Source organism: Orycteropus afer, unplaced genomic scaffold, assembly GCF_000298275.1.
Source record: "Orycteropus afer afer isolate SDZICR_OR568_19922 unplaced genomic scaffold, OryAfe1.0 scaffold00130, whole genome shotgun sequence".
Taxonomy (NCBI): Eukaryota; Metazoa; Chordata; class Mammalia; order Tubulidentata; family Orycteropodidae; genus Orycteropus; species Orycteropus afer.
Window position 1 is genome coordinate 5094995 of NW_006921717.1, and position 19355 is coordinate 5114349.

Genomic DNA, 19355 nt, shown 5'->3' on the forward strand with positions numbered 1-19355 from the left:
TCCGGCTGCACTTCTTCCAGGACAGACCTGTTAGTTCTTCTGGTACCCCGTGATACTTTCAGTATTCTTCACCAACACCACAATCCAAAGGCATCAACTCTTCTTTGGTCTTCCTTATTCATTGTCCAGCTCTCACATGCATATGAGATGACTGAAAATACCATGGATTGGGTTAGACGCACCTTAGTCTTCAAAGTGACATCATTGCTTTTTAAAACTTTAAAGAGGTCTTTGCAGCAGGAGCTGTCCGGTGCAATACAATGTCTGATTTCTTGATGGCTGCATCCATGAGTGTTGTGAATCCAAGTAAAATCTTTGACAATTTCAATCTTTGCACCAAATATCATGATGTTGCTTACTGGGCCAGTTGAACCTGTCCACTTTGGGTGACCCTGGTGGTATTTGAAGTACCAGTGGCATAACCTTCAGCCTCACAGCAACATGCAAGTGACCACAGCACGATAAACTGACAGGTGAGTGGTGGCTCGTTGGGGTGGGACCATGCAAATAAAGTACATGGAACCCTTGTAGAGGATTGGTCACTTTTGCCATCCTGCTAGGCTTAAAGGGAGTCAATCCCAGGGGTTAGAAGGGGACCTTATTATCATCAAGAACAACCAAGAGTGGAACTTGCCCTTTGGATCCGAGGTCCCTGTGCTGAGAACCTCCTAGACCCAGAAGACTGTTGTAATACTGAAGACGGTACTGGCAGGCTAGGTTCGTGGACCCACAGAGCCAGAGAGCAGAGAGCTTTGAGGCAGAAGACTTCTTGGCTAGCTGGTGTCTCTAGTCACTTACCTGCAGAGCTAAAGAGCTTTGTAATACTTGCCCGAGCAGGGCAGAGGCTAGGCTGAGAGCAGAGGCCTGCCCTCAGCCATGGTCAAGAGAGAGACAGCACTGACTGAACAATTGGATCCTGAGTTGTTCCTGTTACATCCAAGGAGGGCTTCCAACCGGTTCACTCCAGTTTGATGCCCTGCTGAGAATGTGCATTCCCACCCCAGATACACTGAATCTGAATCTACATTTTAACAAGACCTGGGGATCCACACAATCACCTGGGGATAGTGTTAAAATGTAGCTTCTGATTCAGCCTATCTGGGGTCCAAATGCACATTCTCAGCAGGGCAGTGAACTGGAATGAACTGGTTCAAAGTTGTGCTTCCAAACTGATCCTGACCTTGAGTTGTAGCCTGTTACTTATAAACCTCATAACCCTGAGTATGGTCTGTGAGTTCTGTGTTGCCATAGCAACGCATGATCAAACCCAATGCAGAGAAGCAGAGAGTGCCGTGGGAGGGACGGCTGGTGTCAGAATTGGTAACAAGGCTGGAGAGTGGAGGTGTCTGACCCCCACCTTGTAGGAATCAGCCGTGGACTGTTGATCTTGATAATTCTGCTCCCTCCTCCTGAAGTTAGAGGATGGGGTCTGGGACCAAGCCACTTTTACAACTAAAGACAACAAAGCTGATGTTGTTGTTGTTGTTGTTGTTATGTGCCGTCGAGTCGGACCCGACTCATAGACTCATAGCGACCCCTCCTTGGGTTTCCGCGGCAGTATCACTACAGAAGTAGGATTGCCCAACCTTCCTTCCGAGGAGTGGCTGGGGGGTTTGAACCGCCAGCCTTCTGGTTAGCAGTCAAGTGCTTTAGCCACTATGCTACCAGAGCTCCTAACAAAGCTTGATAGCATCTGGATACTTTGGAGAACTGATTCACCTCTGCGAGGCGGGGAATTACTCAGTCTGGCTCTTCCAGACATGGTCTTTGGGACACCCACCAGATGACTGGGTGGGGCTATGTAAATGTAAGGTGCTTGTGGCCCACCGAGTGGATTGGACAGCTTGTTAGTGATGTGAATAAGGTACATGGCACCCTTGTGGGGGTGGGACTATGCAAATAAGGTGTAAGAACCCTAATGTGGGGATTGGTCAGTTTTGCCATCTCACTAGGCTTAAAGTGAGCCCTCCCAGAGGTGGGAAGGGGGGATCTCACTGCCATCAAGAAAGAGCATTCTGGAGTGGAGCGTGTCCCTGGCCTCGAGATCCCTGCGCTGAGGAGACAGCAGAGAGATGGAACAACAGAACTGAGAGATCAGCACGGGACAGAGGAGCGGGCTTGCTGGCAGCGAGAAAGCTGAGTGCCTGTGGGCAGCAGGCATACGGCAGAGTGGGGTGCACCTGTTAGCAGAGCTGAAGGAGCTTTGTAACACTTTCCTGAGCAGGGCAGAGGCCAGGCCGAGAGGACAAGGGCCAAATGGAGGTGTGCCTGCAGGCGTGGCAGAGGGGAGACTGGCTTGATGGAAGAACTGTATCCTGAATGTTCCTGAACCTGAATCAGAACCTGTTACTTCCCTAATAAACCCCCTAATTGTGAGTATGGTCTCTGAGTTCTGTGGGGCCACTGCAACAAATTATCAAACCCGGCAGAGAAGCAGAGAGTGCCGTGGGAGGGACGGTTGTTGTCAGAGTTGGTAAGAAGGTTGCAGGGGGGTGGCGGGTCTGACTTCTGCCTCATAGGAATCAGCATTGGCCTGATGCTTTTGACCCTTCTCTTTCCTTCCTTAAGGAGCTCTGGTGGTGCAGTCCCTAAGGCATTTGACTGCTAACCAGACTGTTGGCGGTTCAAACCCACCAGCCACTACACAGAAGGAAGACGGGGCAATCTACTTCCATAAAGATTCACTGTCTCGGAAACCCAGTGGGGGTTGCTATGAGTCAGAATCGACTCCATGGTAGTGAATTTGTTTTTTTTGGTTTTCTCTCCGCCTTGTGAAGTTAGAGAAGGTGAGGAGATGCCGCCCTCCCGCCCCTTGTGGAACCACATTTATAAGTTTGACCTATGACTGTGTAACAATCGGGTAAATGATGACAAAAAAGAACCAAAAAAACCCATGCCTGTTAGGTACGCCAGTTTTTTTACTGGGAGCCTGAGGTGTTAAAGTGGCCCAGCTAACTTTAACTCTGTAAAATGTAGTTTAAAATGTGCTAAGAGATTTAATTACCTAGGTTTGTAATTGGCATTCATTTTTAGAAGAATTTAATCTGTTGACTCTGTGAGTTAATTAAATATTAATCAAAGAATAAGTGAAGGTAATTGTTCTTATTTTTATACAAAACTTACCAGATTTATAAATAGAAAGGCAGATCTGTGAGCTTACTTGGCTGTTGAAGAACAACTAGTTAACGTTTGGAATTTATAAGTTTAATAAATACAGTGTTAATTTAAGTACACGCTGCAGTAGGTAGCTTCGCTCGGTGTGAAATGTTGTTGTAGTTGTTATGTGCCATCGAGTCGGACCCAACTCATAGCGACCCCTCCTTGGGTTTCCGAGGCAGTATCACTACGGAAGTAGATTGCCCCATCTTCCTTCTGAGGAGTGGCTGGTGGGTTTGAACCGCCAGCCTTCTGGTTAGCAGTCAAGTGCCTTAGGCACTATGGTACCCAGAGCTCCCTTGGTGTGAAAGACCTTCTCCAAATTCAGAAAAACTCCACTCTCAACCCCCTGCCCTGCAGCCCCAGCAGACTTCGGCATTGTTTTGCAAGGAGCCCTTGCTCTGTGGGTCCCTCTGCCAGCAATGCCTTCTTCCACCTTTAAAACCAAAGGACAAACCTGTTGCTGTCGATTCCACCTGATGACGACCTCATGTGCGTCAGAGTGGAGCGGCTCCATATGGTTTCTAGACTGTAATGTTTTTCTTTGTTTCTATAATTTATTTGACGTTTGTTGCTGCCGAGAATGGACACAGCGGCGCACACGCCGATTCGATGGTTTCTCCACGTACAATTCAGCAACGCTGAGGGCGCCCTTTGGGTTGTACAGCTATTCTCAGCTTCCTTTTCTGAGTTGGTCCTTCCCTATTAACATAAACACACGGCCCCCTAAGAGTCGCTGTGGTCATTTGGTCCCGTGTAGACAGACCTTAAAAGAGCACAGTCCTCAAGGCAGACATTCTTTTTCTTACACTTTCATTGTGATTTGGGTGAAAGTTGACAGAGGACATCATTTTCCATACGGCAGTGCATATACATACTGTCTCATGACACTGATTGGAATTCCTACAATGTAACAGCTCTCTTCTCCCTCCCTCCCTGTGGTTACCTCTTCCCTATGTCCTTCTCCCCCTGCCCTGGACTTCTGCCCCTCCCAGCTGTCTCCCTGTGCAAATACTGCCCTTGTCTTCTCCCAGGATTGATCGCTCCAAGCAGCGATGGAAATGTTCACCCCGTGTGTCAAGGTAGCTATTCTTTACCGGTTAAGCTAAACTAGTGAGCTCTGGTGGCACAGTGCCCAAGGCACTTGACTGCTAACCAGAAAGCTGGTGGTTCAACCTCACCAGCCACTCCTCGGAAGGAAGATGGCACAATCTACTTCGTAGTGATACTGCCTTGGAAACCCAAGGAGAGGTCGCTATGAGTCAGGTCTGACTCGGTGGTACATAACAATAACAATGCTTGGTTTTAAGAAAACGTCAGGGGGATATTTTTGGTTTAAGATTCAAAGATTATCTCAGGGGCAATAGTTTCAGGGGGTTCATCCAGCCTCCATGGTTCCAGAAAGTCTGGAGTCCATGAAAATTTGCCATTCTGTTCTACATTTTCCCCCTTTTGATCAGAATTCTTCTACAGAATCTTTGAACAAAACATTTGGTAATGGGAGCAGGGCACCACGCAGTTCTGGTCTCATGGCAAGGATGGCAGTTGTTCATGGAGGCAATTACTTGGCTGTATTCTTTACGGAAGCAGATTGTCAGGCCTTTTCTTCTGCAGCTCTGCAGTGCTCAAACCACCAATTTTTAGAGACTAATGGAGCACAAACCATCTGCACCACCCAGGGACCTCACCACCTTCGGTATCTGGCAAAATCCTTCCTTTTCCAAAAGGTCCAGCTCAGATTCTGTGCTGACATCTGCCTTGTCAGGTCAGACTCATGCCTCCCTGCCCTGGACTCCATTAGAGCAGACCCTGGAGGGCTGTCAGCCGGGACCTTCTCTGTCCTGCCTGCCACATGAGAAGAGTTACATCCCAGAATCCCAGCAAGAAGAAATAGTGGGCATTTCAGCTATGGGAGATGCACAGGGCTTCAATGGGGTGCCACGTGGGGTCTCACATGTGAGAGGGCCATCATCTGTAGGAAAAGGATCCTGCCCACTCTGGGAGAAAACCAGCCCACCTTACTTAGCAGTGACCTGGGCCAGAAAACACATGACTTCATGGTAACGTCAGCTAGAACCCATTAACTAGCACAAAAGCAACCCATCCATCTCAGATCAGACATGTTTCTCCCTGGGCCCCTTGCACACATCCTTGCACCTACGCAGTATGACATAAACCCCGTCCTGCACTACTGTACTCACACCGCTACCCGGATGACACTGGACGCTTCACTGTCTGCAATGAGAATGTGGGCATCAACCGCTGTACGTAAACTTCCTAATAAAGCCTTCTGATCAACACGGCTTTTGCTGCTTCTTTTTCCGGAATCTGACCCATGCCACTCTGAGTGGGACGCTGGTCCAGCGGGGTGCAACAACATGGGGCATAGATTTCAGGCTCTGTGTGGAGGGGACCCTCCTGGTTGGGCACCAAGACTCTCATCAGGGTCCCTGCTTCTCCCTGCACCCCGTCCCCAGGCCTTGCCAGGCACGGGGTGGCAGGCAGGATAATACCTCTCACAGATGTCTTCATCCTAATCCCCAAAGCCTGTGCATATGTTTTGTCCCGTGGCAAGGGGAATTAAGGCTGCCGATAGAATGGATACTGCTAACCAGCGGACTGTAATACAGGGAGATCATCCTAGATTATCCAGCTGAACCCAGTGTCATCAGATGGGTAGATAGCTGCCATTAAGTCAACGCCAAGCCACGGCAACCTTACGTACAACAGAGTAACTCCTGCCCGATCCTGTGTCATTGGTCGCATTTTCAAATCCAATGGTATAGCCACTGTGCCAACCCTGCTCGCCCTCACTGACCCTCCACGTCACCAACCACAATATCCCCCTCCAGGGACTGATCCCTCCTGATGATGGACCCAAATAGGCAGTTGGGCAGTGTTCTGCTGGGACTGTACGGTTTTCACTGGCTACTTGTCAAAGCTACATCACCAGGCCTTTCTTCCTGGTCTTAGTCTGGAAGCTCCATTGAAACCTGTCCACCACGGGGGACCTTGCTGCTGTTGGAAATAGCAGTGGCAGAGCTTCCAGGGTCACAGTAACACGCAAGCCACCACAGTGCAACACAATGATGGGGCTGGGGGCGGCGGGTGGATACAGGGATGGATTACCCAATAAGCAACATAAGCATGGACTTACTTGTGTTTACTTACTAAAACAAGGCCGTGCTTACCTTGCCTGGGAGCTCTGGTGGTGTAGTGGCCAAGGCATTTGACTGCTAACCAGAAGGCTGGTGGTTCAAACCCACTAACAACTCCTTGGGAGGAAGGTTGGGCAATCTACTTCCGTAGTGATACCATCTCAGAAACCCAAGGAGGGGTCGCTATGAGTTGAACTGACTTGACAGCAGTGAGTTTGGTTTGGTTTTGGTTTTACCTTGCTTACTGGGTGCTCCGTCCTGTCAGGGATTTAAATTTGAAAAGAGGCTTTGATTCTCTAGGAAGGTGCTATAGCGCTGGGAGAGAGACAGAGCTAGAAGCAGAATCTTTGATGTGGTGAGGAAACGTGAAGGGTTCGAACTGCCAGTCTTTCAGTTAGCATCTCAATGCTTTCCCCACTACTCCACCAGCGCTCCTTGAATGTAATCACAGGGTCCTTAAAAGTGGAAGAGGGAGGCAGGGAGCAGTCCAGAGGGGAAAGGTGACCGTGGAGCAGGGTCGGAGAGGGGCCGTAGTGCGAGAAAGGCCAGGAGGCCGCCTGCACCACACAGGGACTCCAGGCTCCTCCTTGTCGTTGTTATTGTTAGTTGCCAGTGATTGGCTTTGGCCTTATGTTCAACAGAATGGAGCACTGCCTGGTCCTTGCTTTGTGACTGCCGGAATGTTTGAGTCCCTTGTTACTGCTGTCATATTCATCCGCCTCACTGAGGGGCTCTCTCATGTTCACTGACCCTCTATTTACCCAACAAGATGTCCTCTTATCACTGTCACTCTTTCTTGCCGACATGTCCAGAGTGAGGAGGTGGTGAGATGACGGTGTGGCCAAGAGAAGGGGCCCAGGAGGCTACACCTGACTCCTTGCCCTTCACAGAAGTCTTGCTGCCCTATTAGGGCAGGTACAGGCCTTGTCAATGATCCTAGAATGCTGGGGTGCCACTGGCCCCAACTCCCTGGCTCTTCACTCCAGGAATATTCACCAGTCATCTCCTGGTCTGGCTGCCCATATTCATCCTGCCTTGAATGGATTTAATGTCACAAGGGCAATGCTGGTCCCCTGTGTTCCAGCATCCTGGGGGTGTCACCTGCATCCACACATGGGACTCTCACCCATGACCCTCCACAGCCCTGCTGGGCGTTATTGCCTCACACAGGGCAGGCTTGCAACCAGCCAAACCGGAGCACTGGCTGACTCTCAATTATAGATCAAGAAGCCACGCCTCAAAGTGACAAAGCTGGTACTGGGGCTGGCACCTTCATGGAACCCTGGCTTGTTTGTTCCCACGTATTAAAAAATATTTACTATTGTTGTTGTTGTTGTTATGTGCTGTCGAGTAGGCCCCGACTCATAGCGACCCCTCCTTGGGTTTCTGAGGCAGTATCACTACGGAAGTAGGATTGCCCAACCTTGCTTCCGAGGAGTGGCTGGTGGGTTTGAACCGCCAGCGGTCTGGTTAGCAGGCAAGTGTCTTAGCCACTATGCTTACTATCGTTAGGTATCAAATAATATTAATACCACGTTGTGGTTGTTGGATGCTGTGGAGTAGTCTCTAACCCAGAGACCTCACCTACAGCAGAAGGAAACACGCCCAGTCCTGTGCCAGCCCCACGGTCCCTGAGCCCATTGTTGCAGCCACTGTGTCAATCCATCTCGTTGAGGGCCTTCCCCTCTTTCCTCGATCCTCCACCTTACCAAGCATGACATCCTTCTCCATGGAATGGTCCCTTCTTACAACATGACCAAAGTAGGTGAGACGAAGTCTGGCCTTTCTCGCTTCCAAGGAGCATTCTAGCTGCACTTAGTAGCATAGGAAAATACAAAAACATCTATTAAAAAAAATCCCACCCTCAGAGTCTCTGTAAAATACTAGGAGGAAAAAAAGAGAAAAACACAAAAAACAAAATCAACTAAATTGTTCCAACTAGGAGCGCCACGTGGAACTCGCTTTTCCTCTGCCTCCAAATTCCACTATTTTCACCCTTGCGTCCCAGACCCCAGGAGATTCCGTTGCAGAGGCGTCTCTGGGGCTGAAAAGCGGCCTAAGGGAAGCCGCTGAACAGGACGTGCCAGTTCGCGCCGTTTTGTTTTGCTCCGGGGAAGAGGCCGGGTGGGATGCATGCAGGCGCCCTGCTGACGCGGGGGGAGACCAGGCGGGCTCCCCACACCGCCAGGAGCCGAGCCGGCTCTCCTCGTTCGGTGCCGAGCCCCGGGCGCACAGCTCCGCAAGGGGGCCGGAGGATCAAGCCCGGAGTGTGGAGCGCCCGGGGTCCTCAGCCCGTGCGGGGAGCGGGCCGGGCGACCAACCGGGAAGTGGGCAGCCGCGGAGGCCGCAGCGCCCGGAGGTGCGTCGCAGCACCCCCTCCAGGCGCCGAAAGTGACGGGGTAGAGGCTCCGAGCCGAGGCCCACCAGGGCGAGCCGGGCGCAGGGGGCGCGCACGTGTGCAGACGAGTGCGGGGGGTGCCCATCTGCGGCCCGGACTACAAGTTCCAGGGTGCCCAGCGGTGCGCCCGGGCTTTCTGGCGGCGCGGCCCGCCGGCTCGGAGCAGGTCGCCGCGCGCTAGCACACGCCACACGATCCCCGAGTAAATAAGGGAGAGACTATCCCGAGCACCGTAAATAGAGTCCAAGTGGGCGGGGAGCCGCCCCGGGCCGCCCGCTCATGTCTCTTCAGAGCCGAGTGTCCGGCCGCCTGGCACAGCTGCGCGTGGCGGGGCGGCAGCTCATCGCCTCGCGCCCCTGGCCTGGCCCCTTGGCGGGTGCCACGCGGCCCCGCAGCAGTGCGTTCAGCCCCCCGGCGTCCCTGGGCGCGTACGGGCCCCGCGCGCGGACCCCAGCGGGAGTTGAGGCTTGGGGGGCAGCGGCCGTCGGGCGGAGAGCCGGCGTGCGCACCTGGGCCCCCCTGACCATGGCGGCGAAGGTGGATCTGAGCACCTCCACAGACTGGAAGGAGGCAAAATGTGAGTGTAAGCAGGAGGGGGGCGCGAGGGGCGAGGGCGGCCCCGCCTGGGCTGGACAGCACCCCAGGAGCAAACGCTTCCCCGAGTCCTGGGGAAGTTGAGGCCCCCTGTCCTCCATCTCGACCCCCATGTAGAGCCACACCCCCCGTGTGCCCAGCCCAATTCACTCACCCCAGACCAGGGTCAGGCCTCCTGGCAGGAGCAGTCTGAGGACACCTTCACCCCACTGGAAGAGGTCACAGGGCACCCCAGGGGTCATCCAGGACCTACCCATTTACTCCATTGCCAGAGGGAAACTGAGGCCCAGTACCTGACTTAATTTGCCCAAGGTCATGTGGAGTTTGTGGAGGAGCCAAAATTGGGATCCTGAACTCCCTAAGCTTTGCTTAGTAAGGTTTCTTAAAGGGTGGGATTTTAGGGAGAGTGGCAGGGACTGGGCTGAAGGGACAGCTCTGGGGCTGGCACCCCCCCCCCCCGTGGGGTCAAATGGCCCCATGGCGTGACTTCTCCCAGGCAGGCCTCTTCTGCCCCTCCCCTGCCCCCATCCCAGCCTGCCTTTCCCAGCATGTGGCCTGCTGCCCTCCTGCCCTCCCCATTGGCAGCCTGTCATGTGTTAGCAGCCTGTACCGTTCCTGGGGGACACGGAACAGAGGAGGAGAAGCTGTGACTCCTGGGCTTAGAGAACAGTGACTCCCGCCCCCCAGGAGATTTTTGAGCCCAAACGGCTTCTTCCCACTCCCGGCTGGGCAGGAGGCCCAGTGGGGCAGGCGTCCCAGGGCTGGGCCCAGCCTCCGGCAGAGCAGGGGTGGGAGGGCACCCGGCCTGCTGCGGAGCCCCAAATAGCCTGGTCTGGCTCCCAGCTGCCCCTGCCCTTCAGGGCCTGCCCCCGGTGTCATGCTGTGGCTTTTCCCGGCTGGATTGCCTTTCAAAAGCACAAGGCAGGCAGTTCATTGGCTGAGCCTGCGTGGTGGAGTGGGTGTGGCCAGTGGGACCCGGGCAGGCGGGCCAGGGGCGCCGGTTCGGGAGTAACGCCAATGCTTGGCAGCATCTCAGAACTGGTTGTGAAGTTCAAGGTGTTTTACTTCTGCCGTGAATCGCACTACCGGCTCCAGGATTGTAAAGTGAGCAGAAAGCACTTGAGTATATTCCGCGAGCCGACAGATGTCCTCACAGTCTCAGCATTGGCTCAGAACACCTGGCAGAGTGAGGAGGGCGGGTCTTGCAGAGACCCCCTGGCCGGGGTGGATGTGGGGGAGGGGTCACTGCCCCCATTGGGAGCCTTACTTTCCCCTCTCTGATCAGAGAATGGCAGCTCACGGTGGTGGGAATGGGAGGTGGGGAGAGAAAGGCCCAAGCCTCTGTTCTCCAGCTCATGTTATTCCTAGAATTTGATTTCCCCTAAGCCCATCCCGGGAGCTTTGGTGTAGTGGTTAAGGCATTTGGCTGCTAACCAAAAGGTCGGTGGTTCAAACCCACCAGCTTCTCTGTAAGAACCATGAGATAGTCTGCTTCTGTAAAGATTTACAGTCTTGGAAACCCAACAGGGCTTGCCATGAGTGGGAACCAACTTAATGGCAGTGAGTTTGGACTTTTTTTTTTTTTTTTTTTACCCCCATTCCAGGATAGCGTGCGTATTCAAGTAGTTGTTGTTATGTGCTGTCGAGTCAGACCCAACTCATAGCGACCCCTCCTTGGGTTTCCGAGGCAGTATCACTACGGAAGTAGATTGCCCAACCTTCCTTCCGAGGAGTGGCTGGTGGGTTTCAACCGCCAGCCTTCTGGTTAGCAGTCCAGTGCCTTAGGCACTATGCTACTAGTAGAGGGTCAGTGAAAGAGGATGAGCCTCATGAGATGGATTGACACAGTGGCTGCGACCATGGGCTCTAAGCATGACAATGACCGAGGATGGTGCGGACCGGGCAGTGTTTTGTTCTGTTGTATGAGTCAGAACTGACTCCATGGCTCCTGACAACATAACAACAAACCCCATTCCTCGTTGTTGTTAGCTGCTGTCCAGTCCACCCCCCCTCCCCGGCTGCCGACTCCAGGTCCCGTACCCCAGGAAGCTGACTGGATTACGAAGATCATAACCAATGCCAGCAGTAGGTGGGAAGATGGTAGCCTGTGGAACTGAGACACACAAATGACCTCCAGATTGAGTGGCTCGAAACAGCAAATACTTGTTATGACACCGTTTTGAGGCTTAAGAATCGGGGAGCACTTTCCTGAGTGGTTCTGGCTCAGGGTCTCTCATGAGGTCAGCTGAGGTTTGATTAGGGTTGCAGGATTTGCTTCCAAGAAGGCTCTCTCACATGAACTGGCTCTTGGCTGGAGGCCTTAGCCCTTCACTAGAGGAGCCTTCCCACAGGGCTGCTTGAATGTCCTCACAGCATGACATTGGGCTTCTCCAAGAGGGGAGGGAGGAGAGCAATGGAGAATCCACGGTGCCTTGTGGTGACCGAGGGCCCAAAGCACCCTTCAGTGTGCTTTATTCCAGGAGTTAGAGTCAGGGAGTCCAGCCTGCATTCCAGGGCATGGAAATGTCACTCCACCTTTTGAGGGGAAGAGTTCCAAAGAATAAGGGGGAATATATACTTAAAATTTTTTTTTTTAATTGTTTTTGAGAGTATATACAGTAAAACACTTGGCAGTTTCTTTGTGTACAATTCAGTGATATTGATGACATCCTTCACGTTGTACAACCGTTTCTGAGTTGTTCCTCCTCCATTAACATACACTCACTGCCCCCTAAGTTTCCTGTGTGATCTTTCAAGTTGCTGTTTCAGGGGTTCATGCAGCCTCCATGGCTCCGGAAAATCTGGAGTCCATGAGACTTTGAAACTCTGGTCTGCGTTTTCCTTTGGACGTTTTTAAAAGCCCTCACGTTGTTGAAGTCCTAGGGGGCTGCCTCAGCCAGATTCTGCCTCTCATTGGCATCTGAGTCTTAGTCCTAGTAGCCCCCCTTCTTTTAAATTAAATTGAAGTTACACTTTGAGCTGAGTTATAGGTCTAGTGAAGTACATACATCAGGTGCGAGATGTTCACTGTGCAGTCAATGAACTTTCATATAAGTATCCAACTATGTAATCTCTACTCTGATAAATAGGTAGATATGATATTGCCGTTACCCTAGAAGGTTCTCTTGAGCTCCTTTCCAATCAAATCCCCTAGAGGTAATGACTTTTTTTTTATTAGTTTTGTCTCTTCTTGAACTTCATAGGGCTGGAAGCATATAATGTGTCTGGCTTCTTTCACTCAATACCTCAATGAGGTTTGTCCATGTTACTGTACAGTTTGTACTTTTTGAGTGCTGCGTAGTATTCCATTGTACCATCACCTGTCAGTTTGTCGTTCTGTGGTGGCTTGTGTGTTGCTGTGATGCTGGGAGCCATGCCACCGGTACTTCAAATATCAGTAGGGTCACTCGTGGTGAGCGGTCCAGTGAAGCTTCCAGACTAAGATCCACCAGGATGGGGGACCCAGTGTTCAAGTTCTGAACACACTGGCCACTGAAAACGTTATGGATAGTAGCTGAACACCGTCTGATACGGTGCTGGAAGAATGAACCCCTTATGACTGCCGTCTCAAAGTAGAGGCTACCTTAATGGCATGGATGGAGTAAAGCTTTGGGACCTTGATTTGCTGATGTGTTGTGACTCAAAGTGAGAAGAAATAGCTGCAAATGTCCATTACTAATTGGAATGCCGAATGTATGAAGTATAAATCTAGGAAAACAGAAAATTGTTAAATATGAAATGGAACATGGAAAGCTCGATACCATAGGCCTTAGTGAGCTGAAATGGATGGGTACTGGCCATTTTGCATTGGACAATCATATGGTCTACTATGCCAGAAATGACCAGTTGAAGAGGAATGACATCATACTCATTGTCAGAAAGTATTTCCAGATCTTTCCTGAAGTACAACACTGTCAGTGATAACATCCAGTCTTCCTATAAGGAAGATGGTTAATGTGACTATTATTCAAATTTATGCATCAACCACTAAAACCGAAGATGAAGAAGTTGAAGATTTTTCCCAGCTTCTGCAGTCTAACATTGGTCAAGCGTGCAATCAAGATGCATTGATAATTACTGGTGATTGGAATGCAAAAGTTAGAAACGAAGAAGGGCCAGTAGTTGGAAAAAGGGCCTTGGTGATAGCAATGATGCTGGAGAGAACATGGTAGAATTTTGAGGACCAATGACCTATTCGTCGGAAATACTTTTTTTCAACAACGTAAATAGTAACTATACTCACGGACCTTAGCAGATGGAACACACAGGAATGAAATCGACTACATCTGTGGAAAGAGATGATGGAGAAGCTCAATATCAGTCAGTCAGAACAAGGTGAGGGGGCGACTGCGGAACAGACCATCAACTGCTCATATACAGGTTCAAGTTGATGCTGAAGAAAATTAAAACAAGTCCATGGGAGCCAAAGAATGACCCTGAGTCTATTCCACTTGAATTCAGATGTCATCTCAAGAATACATTTGATGCACTGAACACAAATGTTGAGGATTTCTGTTTACTTAGATCTACAATCAACACCCATGGAAGGAGCAGTCAAGAAATCAGATGGTGACTGCATGGGGGCAGATTGGCAAAAGACCTCTTCAAGGTGTTAAAAAGCACAGGTACCACTTTGAGAATTAAGGTGCCCCTGACCCAACCCATGGTATTTTCAATCACCTCATATGCATGTGAAAGGTGGGCGATGAATAAGGAAGACCTAAGAACTGATGCCTTTGAATTATGGTGCTAGTGAAGAATATTAACTATATATCATGCGTGGCCCTGCCAGAGAACCAACAAATACGTCTTGGAAGAAGTACAGCTGGAATGCTCCTTAGAAGAGAGAATGGCAAGACTTCATCTCTCGTACTTTGGAGAGGTTATCAGGAAGAACCAGTGCTTGGAGCTTGGTAAAGCAGAGGGTCGTTGAAAAAGAGGAAGATCTTACTGGGATGGATTGACCCAGAGGCTCCAACAGTGGGCTCAGAGGGATAGCAACGGTTGTGAGGACAGTGCAGGACCGAGCAGTGTGTTATTCTGTTTGCATACAGGGTTATTATGGGTCGGAAGAACTCCACAGCGCCTAGCAACAACCGCCACAACAGTTCCGCTGTCTGAGGGTGCCTGTTTGTGTACCTCTTCTGTGGGTATGCACTTGGGTTTCCAGTTTGACCGTGTGCTCTCATTTCTCTCGAACATATTCCTATGTGGATCTCCAAACGCCTGTCCGTGTCTGAATGATGCTCTTTTGAAGACTGACACACAGTAACCCAACTCACAAGAGACTGATAGATGGGTCAGAAGGCTGGTGTAGCAGTTCATGGTGGGGAAGTGTTACAGCTGTGGACCGGGAAACCCGTGCATGGAGAGTCACTGGAAGTGGAGTTGTAATCTTAGATAAGCCCAGTAGCGTGAAGTCTCAGCTGAGGAGGCCAGTTGGATGTTTGGGAAGCTAACCCCACTGCCCTGGGCGGGTTGGGCAAGCTTCTTCCCCAAGTGCTGAGCACCTACCAGGATCCGTCTACCTAGGAGGATGCTCAGTGTTGAGTCGAACGCTGCCTTGGTCTAGGCCCTCCTTTTCTCTGTCTCCAACCTTCTGTGGACCCGTTCTCCCTCTAGGTAAGTCAGCCCCATTTAGGGAGACTTCTGCAATATCTGGTGTCAATGGCCAGGGGTTGATTTCTGCCATCGCGTCAATTGCAACTCATAGCAACCCCCTTAGTGTTCCCAAGATTGTAAATCTTTATAGAAGTAGATTGCCTCATCATCTTCCCGCAGAGCAGCTGGTGGGTTTGAACCGCCAACCTTCTGGTTAGCAGCCCAATGTCTTACCTGCTACACCACTAGAGTGCCTCATTACTCCCCCAGGCAGTGCTTTTTCATTAAGATTGTGGATACAGGGTGGGCTCTCAGCATTTTGGTGTGAGGGGAGGTAGGGTTGGGCCCTTGTGGCATCTGGGGACTGTGTCATTAAAGGATTGGCCAGGCCTGCTAGGAGAAAGTTCACTGACCTGCATTCTGTCTTGCCCTGGATGAAGAGCTGTGTTCTGGAACGGGAACATGAGCTGGTGTCATCAGACACGGCAAACCTCAGCTCCACTGCCTTGATGTTCCCTGAGCCTTCTTCAGTTTCCTCATCTGTAAAATGGAACCATCTGATTTGTAGTTGCGATGGGACCATGCAGAAGCTGTTTTGTCCATCTGTGGCCCATAGAGGGGAGGCCCTGGGTGGTGTAAACAGTTGAGTGCTCAACTCCTAAGGAAAAGGTTAGTGGTTTGAACCCTCCAGAAGTGTCTTGGAAGAAAGGCCTGCCAATGGGCTTCTGAGAAATCCCAGCCCTTGAAACCCTGCGAAAGGATGTGGAGGTGGCGTCCCCTTTGACCTCCTCCAACTTCACTAGAGGGAGACAGAACCACCATCATCAGCATCAGCCCAAGGCTGATTCCTATGAGGCAGAGGTTAGACATGACACCACTCTCCAGCCTGTTTACAAACTCTGACACCAGCCGTCCCTCCCATGACACTGACTGCTTCTCTGCTGGGTTTGAGAATTCACTGCAGTGACCGCACAGAACTCACAGATGATACTCACGATTAAGGGGTTTATCAGGGAAGTAACAGGCTACAAGTCAGCTTCAGGACCGCACTCAGGATACAATTCTTCCATCAGGACAGTCTCCCCTCTGCTGTGCCCTCAGCTCACCTCTCTGGCCCTTGGCCTTTGGCCTGGCCTCTGTTCTGCTTGGGCTCTGCCAGTCGGTGCACCTAGGGGCTCCCCACACTGCCAGCAAGCGTCTTGCCCAAAGGCAGTCGGTTTTCTTGCTCTGTGGGCCTGCAAGCCTACTGCTCTGACTCATGCTGGTCTCTCGGGTCTTCCACCTGGGCTCCTGCCGTCCCTCTGCCGACCCTCTGCTGTCTCTCTACGGTCTCAGCACAGGGATCTCAGGTCCAAGAACGTGCTCAGCTCCTGACTGCTCTCTCTTGCTGGCAGTGAGGTTCCCCTTTCTGCCTCTGGGAGGGCTCATTTTAAGCCTATTGAGATGGCAAAACCGACTAACCCACACATTAGGGTTCCATACACCTTATTTCCGTGGTCCCACCCCCACAAGGGTGCCATGTACCTTACATTATTAACAAGCTTCCAATCCCCTTGGTGGACCACAAGCTCCTGACATTTGCATAGTTCCACCCAGTTGTCTTGTGGGCGTCGCAAAGACCACGGCTAGAAGGGCCACCCCATGTCATTCACTCCACCACAAACTCTATGGAGCAAGGAGCCCTGGGAAGTGCCCAGTGACTACCCAAAAGGTCGGTGGTGATTTGAGCCTGCCTGGTGGCTCTGTGGGAAAAGCTATGGCGGCAGTTCCTGTAAAGATCACGCCAGAAAACCCTGTGGGGCACGGGATCCCTGTGAATTGGAATTGACGGGATGGCACAACAAAACCAAACAAACAAAACCACAAAACCCAAAACCAGCAGAATAAATAAAACAACAACAAAACCAAACAAACAAAACCACAAAACCAAAAACCAGCAGAATAAATAAAACAACAACAACAAAACCAAAACCCAGCAGAATAAATAAAACCCTGTGGAACACGGTTCTGAGGCGCGTGGGGCACCCCGAGTTGGAATGGCCTGGATGTCATCTGCTTTTGTATTTTGTGTTTTGGTGCACGGAGCACCTCCAGCAGGCCTCTTCCTGCTGCCCTCAGGCCGTGGCCTCTCTGCTTTGTTCCGCCTTCTCAGAGGACACATGACTCCCCTGTGAGGCAAGTGCTGAGGCCTTGGGTTTCCTGACCCCCGTTGTCTCCCCTGTATTTCAAGACGGGGCTCTCGTGTTCCAGCGTCAGTTCCCACTGGGCAGGGCAGGTACTGATCTCGGCCCCGTCCAGAGAAGGTTTGTCTGATGTCACTGCTGGACCAGCAAACCCTCCAGGCACACCTGGGACCTGCTTCTCCCACCTGTCTGGGGAAGCAGGCTTGGCGTGTCCCAGTGTGGGTGGTGGTGTAAGGGCTTAGCAGAAAAGCATCCGGTGCCTGGTGTCTGTCTCCCCACTGCCTGTGCCACGGGCTTTGATGAGGCCCTGTGGCTGGGGACCGTGAGCAAGGTGATCAGTACCCCTGCCATCACCTCGTCTAAATGGCACCGTGTTCCTGGCACCCAGCCATCATCAGCCGCACCCACCCAGCCTTCTCCAGAAAAGGGCTCCGCCCCCGCCCCAGCCTGCCCTCACCTCTCTGAACACCGTCTTGCAAAGTTCCATAAAAACACTTCTTAAAACACATCATTGAATTCCCATTCGCCTACTGCACTTTATGGTCCTGGCAGAGCCAGCTTCCTCCGCCCGGCTCTGGAGCCCAGGAGCTGCTGGAAGAAGCTGTGTCCGGGTCGGGCCTCCCCATCAAAATTTACTGCGAACAGTTTTTTTACAACGCCTGTCTCACTGGGCTGTGAAATACTCCCGCCTCTCCAAAAAGGCAAGAAAATTGAAACCTCTGTTTTACATCTTTTGCATAAAAAGAAAGAAAGAAAAACCCCTCATTCGTGCTTTAAGTCTGCACGTGTGGCTCTGCCGTTGTGTGTGTGGCGTAAGCCCAGCTTCAGTCCCCCTTCTCTTCTGTCCGGGGAGGAGAAGGCAGGCTCAGAGAAGCGGAGGGTCTTGCTCATGGTGTCAGGAGCCCAAACCCGACTGAACCAGGAGGAGCAAAACAGGAATGAAACTCGTGACAGTGTGGCCTGGAACTCGGCCTTACGGTGTCTCTGTGCAGACAGGGACGCCAGGCCAGGGAGACCAGTGTGACTTTTCTTTTGTTCTCTGGTCCAGCTGTTCTGGATTTTCCTAATTTGTCCCCTGTCACAATGGCGTGGTGGAGGTGTCGGAGCGCCTGTAACTCCACAAAGCGGGGATTCACCATCAGCAGCGTTGGTCCAAGGCTGATTCCTCCAAGCTGTCCCTCCAGGGAACTCTCTTCTCTACTGGGTGTGCTCATCCCTTGCCGTGGCCACTCAGAACTCACGGACCGGATTCACAGATGTGGGGTTTGTTAGGGAAGTAGCAGGTTACCATTCAGCATTAGGGAAGACCCAGGATCCAGTTCTTGGGTCAGGACAGTCTTTTCTCAGCCTTCCCTGCAGGCAGGCTGCTCCCTGGCCTCTCAGCCCTCGACCCCTGGGGCTTCTTGACTTCTTGGGCTGGCCCGTCCTCTGGCCTGCAGGGGCAGGTGTTATGAAGCCCAGAGTCATCGCACCGTCAGCCAGCCCCCTGCCCGACAATGCCCAGTTCTCTCGCTCTGGAGCAGGAAGCCTGCTGTGCCCTCTCGAGGTGCCAGTCTCCTGGTTCAGCTGCCACTGGTTCTCCCTGCTGCTCGCTGTCTCTTGGGTCTGGGAGGTTCTCAGTGCAGGGACCCTGGGTCCAAAGGATACACTCTGCTCCCATCTTTTCTTCTTGGTGGTAGTGGTCCCCCCCCCCCCATGCTCTGGGATTGGCTCTCTTTTAAGCCTAGCAGAATGGCAAAACTGACCAATCCCCTACTTGGGGTTCCATGCACCTTATTTGCATGGCCCCACTCTCACAAATGGTCATGAACCTTATTTACATTATTAGCAAGCTATGCAATCCCATTGGTGGGCCCCAAGCACCTCATTTGCATAGTCCAACCTAGTCACTTGGTGGGAGTTACAAAGGTGGTGACTAGAAGGGCCACATTTAGTAACTCATTGCATTGCAGCCACCACTAACATGCATCCTGTCTGACATCAGACCTTCACATGTGCTGGTCCCTCTGCCTGGAAGACCCTGTTCTCGCAGAGTGGCCTCAGCCTTCCTGTCAGCTTCCTTGATTCTCTCACAGATGCCTCTGAAGGCTCCCACGCTCCCACCCCTGTGCCAGGTGGTGGCAGTGCCACAACAGGTACCCACAGGGAAGGCAAGTAGGAAATCAACCAGGCAAACTGTGATAGGACTCAGAGAAGCTGGGAGCGGGGCTGGCCCTGGGCAGGGGAAGAGCAGGGAGGGGCACAAGCACACCAGCTGAAAACACA

The 19355-nt window shown here is 51.8% G+C and overlaps 1 protein-coding gene across 1 annotated transcript in view; it reads left to right on the plus strand.

Moving 5' to 3' along the window:
* The first annotated feature begins 8991 nt into the window (after positions 1 to 8991).
* MACROD1 (mono-ADP ribosylhydrolase 1) overlaps positions 8992 to 19355 on the plus strand; it is a 179521-nt gene continuing 169157 nt past the window's right edge. The window contains exon 1 of the mRNA XM_007944990.1: positions 8992 to 9289. Coding sequence (XP_007943181.1) covers positions 8992 to 9289 — 298 coding nt within the window. The remainder of the gene's footprint in view (positions 9290 to 19355) is intronic.